Source organism: Carlito syrichta, unplaced genomic scaffold (assembly GCF_000164805.1).
Source record: "Carlito syrichta isolate Samal-C Ts95f unplaced genomic scaffold, Tarsius_syrichta-2.0.1 Scaffold307691, whole genome shotgun sequence".
In the NCBI taxonomy this organism is placed as follows: Eukaryota; Metazoa; Chordata; class Mammalia; order Primates; family Tarsiidae; genus Carlito; species Carlito syrichta.
The window spans coordinates 268527-273039 of NW_007251787.1; the positions used below are offsets into that span (position 1 = coordinate 268527).

The window sequence follows — 4513 nt, forward strand, 5'->3', positions numbered from 1 at the left end:
CAGCCTCCCAAAGGCGCGGGATTACAGGCTGAACCACCGAGCCCGGCCTTTCTTTATTTTTTAAAGAAGGATACTTGTAATTATAGCAAAGAAAGAAAATTCAGAGAGACTTTCAAAGGATAAGCTAAATAATAAATGGTTGATTTTTTTTCAAAGTGGGGAGAGAATTGAATAAGAAGTTGGGTTTGATTTAGGCTCTTTGGTATACAAATTCAATAAAGACTTAAACACTAGGAACCTCAAGTTCATCATCTGTAAAATTGTAAAGATATTTTCTATCATAGATGGTCATCAATCTAGCTCATAATAGACCTAAATAACGATGACTGTCCCTGAGTAAATAAGAACTCAAATGTACCCCCTTTGTGTAATACACACACTGGTCTACAACAGACAGAGGTTGTTGGATCTGCGTAAGAAAGTACATACCCTTTGTCACACTGACACAAACATTTGTGTTATCAGAACGATAACAAAGGTGAATCTTGGAATGCAAAAAGATGAAAGCAAAGGCTGACATATTCAGGCATACAGAAATGCACATGTTCTCACATCACTCCAGTTCTCAAGGCCATCAGACAAACATCCCAAACCTTTCTTCACAGCAATTGCCCCAGGAGTACCTTTTTTAACTCCTCCCTTCCTTTCTGCTAAGTGAGACACTTCTTCTCAACTCTGGCATTGGGTACACCAGCTCCTTCCACTTCCTGCTGTTCCCTGACATGTTCTGCTCTTCTACTTGTGCTCATGCTGGGTAGTAGTGAATTTCTCACTTCGTGGTCTCAATCAAGGGAGGAATGCTTGAATCAAAGAACAGGAGTTCATTAAAGGAGGTAGTTGGGTGAGAGTGAGAGAAGAGCCTTTTAGAAGAGAATAGAAGAAAAGATATATAGCACATGAGGAGGAGACACCGTGTGAAGGAAAATGTATGACCCCCTGCATCTCAACTGGTCTGTTCTTTTCTCTTCAAGGTCATCAAGCCCAGGAAAAGCAAAAAAGAATCACTCAAAGCTGATTCAAATATGGAAACTTCACTTTAGCTATCTTTTTGCGCCCTTGATATTGATGTTTATGAAGATAAGATCTAAGTGCAGAAAATAATATATATAGCATATATATAAAAATAATATATATGCATATATACATAATATATATGCATATATGTAAAAATATATATATGGTTGAAATACAACTATATCTAATCTATCATCTATCTATCTGTCTGTCTATCTAACTATACTATTAATTCTAGAGTGTTTGGTGTTAGAAGTGCTTTTTAAGAAATTGTTTTACTGTTTTATATTTTCTTAATGCCATATGTTGCATCTACAACTTTTGTAATTTGAAAGAAATTATCTTTTTTTCTAAAAGATGACTTTTCTAGGAGTTCCTAATTCATTTATAAGTTGCTTAAAAGTAAATAGTTTGCAGCCTACAAATCAGGGTGGAGCACACAGATTTATACTTTGGGTACGAGAACAGGAAACATGGTTGGAGAGTTCTTGAGGAACTGTTGGTGCTTGAGGAAATGAGTAGAACCAGATGGTTCACATCAGAGAGGGCCAAGAATTCCCCTAACATAGACAAGTGCCTTCATACACATCACCAGAAAGTGCCTCATTTGGCAGACAAATAACATAATTATACCTTCTTCAGGAGACCAGTTCAGAAAACATAACCTTTGCCTTGGGCTAGAGTAATACTTCCAAGGACACAGGACTTGACAATTTCATCCCTGTTTTCCTCCTCAACCTGGTTTATTTGGCAGGACAAGCCTAATCCTTAGAGATCACACCCAAAGTATAAATCTGTTCCTCAAGAGCTCTCCAACCATGTTTTCTGTTCTCACATTCCACTCTTTGGGTCCACCAGAGCGTTGTTCAAGGTAAACACTTACTTAGGTAAGCTGAGGAATAGTTAATTTACCTTCCAATAGAATGGCAGAAATCAGATACAAAAAAACCTGACATTTATAATGTATTTATTAATCATATATTTAATACCTGATATTTTGCGGTTATTTTGTGGCACTTCATCTTCATCTTAGCTCCAGAAGATTTATAGTTTGGCCTTTTTACTCTCCCAATATAAAGAAAATGAAGAACCAAAAGGCAAATTCACTTTCTCTCTGACACTTAGATGGTCAATTATAGTTTTTTACTTAGAATCTAGGCCTGTTATTCTGGTTTTGCTAAGTGTGCTAATATTAGGAGATGAGGGATAAGATGAAAATTAAACTATAAATAAGAAAGGATTCGCCCTACGATGAGAAAGATGAAAAAAACCTCACAATCTTCCTTACAATAACAAAACAAAGTGAAATAATATGCAAAATCTCAACCATATGAATTCATCAGAAAACTATGGAGGTTTGAAACTATTTATGCCCAAATAATCTAGAAAAAGGAGGCATTACAATTCTCTTTTTATGATTTGAGCCAAATATAATTTTCCCCTTTGCACTGCTCCTTTCTGATAATGTCCTTTACTAGAAAGGACGAAATATTCAAATGCCATGAATAAACCTTTTAGATACTCTTTGTGGTCAAATATCACATTGCTAATATCCATATGTGTGTATGCACATATGTACTTTAAGATATTTTAGTGTATATTTATAATATATATAATATGTATTATATATATTATATATATTCTTTAAGACAATTTTGGTCATTTATAGAAACCAGATTTGGAAGGAAGTTTATAAGTTACAGAATCCAATTTCCTAATGAGAAAACTGAATTTTAGAGAGATGAAGTGGTCAAAATCACAACACTCAGTTAGGAAAAAGATTTCCTCCTGAGAAGATGTCACACACTGCTAAAATATCCTCCAAGATCAAACTTGATTTGTGGACACTGAACAAATAATCACTTTATATACAAATAATATTTGTGTTCTGAGCTAGTCAAATATGTATTATTCACATTGCTTTATTTAAACTTTGTATAATTTACTATTCTTAAATATGTAGATAATAGTGATTAAGTGTTAGAGAATGATGCCATCTCACACCAGCCAGAATAGCTATTGTTAATAAGTTAAAAAAAAAAAAAACAACTCAGATATTAACAAGGTTGCAGAGAAAAGGGAATGTTTCTACACTGCTGGTGGGAAAGTAAACGAGTTCAGCTGTTGTTTAGAGATTTCTCAAAGAACCAAAAGTAGAATTGCCACTTGATCTGGCAATCTCATTACTAAGGTTATACTCCAAATTACACAAACTGTTCTCCCAAAAAGACATTTGCACTTATGTGTTTATGTCAGTGCTATTCACAATAGCAAAGACATAGAACCAACCTAGGTGTCCATCAGTGGTGGACTAGATAAAGAAAATGTGGTACATATACACCATGGAATACTATTCAACCATAAAAAGAGAACAAAATGATGTCTTTGGCAGCAACATGGATGCAGTTGGGAGGCCATTAACCTAAGTGAATTAGAATTAGAAACAGAAAACCAAATACCACATGTTTCCACCTGAGTACAGATTGACATAAAGATGGGACCAACAGACACTGAGGACTTTAAAGAGGGGAGGAGGATTTTATTATATTGAGGCTGATACGTCATTTTTCTTCTACTTCTAGTTTGTGTAGCATTTTTGGCAAGAAGTACGCTAAGTTTTGTCAAACTTTTTTTCTATGTTTACTAAAATGATAATTTTTTTTAGTCTTTCATTCTATTAGTGTTATTTTAGTTTGTTTTCATTTATTAAACCATCCTTGTGAGCCAGGGAGAAGTCCCATTTGATCATGGTATAAAATCTTTGAGTTGGAGTCTTACTCAGTCGCCCAGACTGGAGTGCAGTGGACGCTACCGGCCACCACAGCCTCGACCTGCTGGGCTCCAGTGATCCTTCCGCCTCAGCCTTCCAAGTAGCCGGAATTACAGGCATGCGCTACCACGCTCAGCTGATTTTTTTTTATTTATTGTAGAGATGAGGTCTCGCTGCCCAGGCGGGTCTCGAACCCACGGGCTCAGGCGATCCACTCACCTCAGCCTCCCAAAGGTGCGGGATTACAGGCTGAGCCACCGAGCCCGGCAAGGTTGAGAGCTTTTTATATGCTCTCATCAAGAATATTGCCCTGTAATTTTTTCTTGTATTGTCTTTGTCTAGTTCTGGTATCAGGGTCGTTTTGACCTCATAAATAAGTTTTTAAAAATTTAGGAAGAATTGGAATTAATTATTCTTCAAAAGTTTGGTATAAGTCACCAGTGAAGCAATCTGGTACTGAAATTTACTTTGTAGAAAATATTTTGATTAATGATCTAATCTCCTCCCTAAGTATAAGTCTTTTCAATTTTTTGGTATCTTCAGGACTTAGTCTTTTTGGCTATATTTTTCTAGGTATGTATTCATTTCTTCTGAGTTATCAAATGTGTTGGTGTATAATGACTCATGATGTGTAATCTTTTATGTGCAAATTTACCAATAGTGCACTTACTGGCCTCAGTAAAATTTGCATGCAACCTGGAAAACTTTGATCACAGGTCAGGATATTAG

At 35.7% G+C, this 4513-nt stretch overlaps 1 protein-coding gene across 1 annotated transcript in view; it reads left to right on the plus strand.

The window, feature by feature from the left end:
* The window catches only part of LOC103266949 (gamma-interferon-inducible protein 16), a 33544-nt gene extending 32504 nt beyond the window's left edge, over positions 1–1040 (plus strand). Inside the window, 1 exon segment of the mRNA XM_008064556.1 lies at positions 972–1040. Coding sequence (XP_008062747.1) covers positions 972–1040 — 69 coding nt within the window.
* Positions 1041–4513: the final 3473 nt, after the last annotated feature.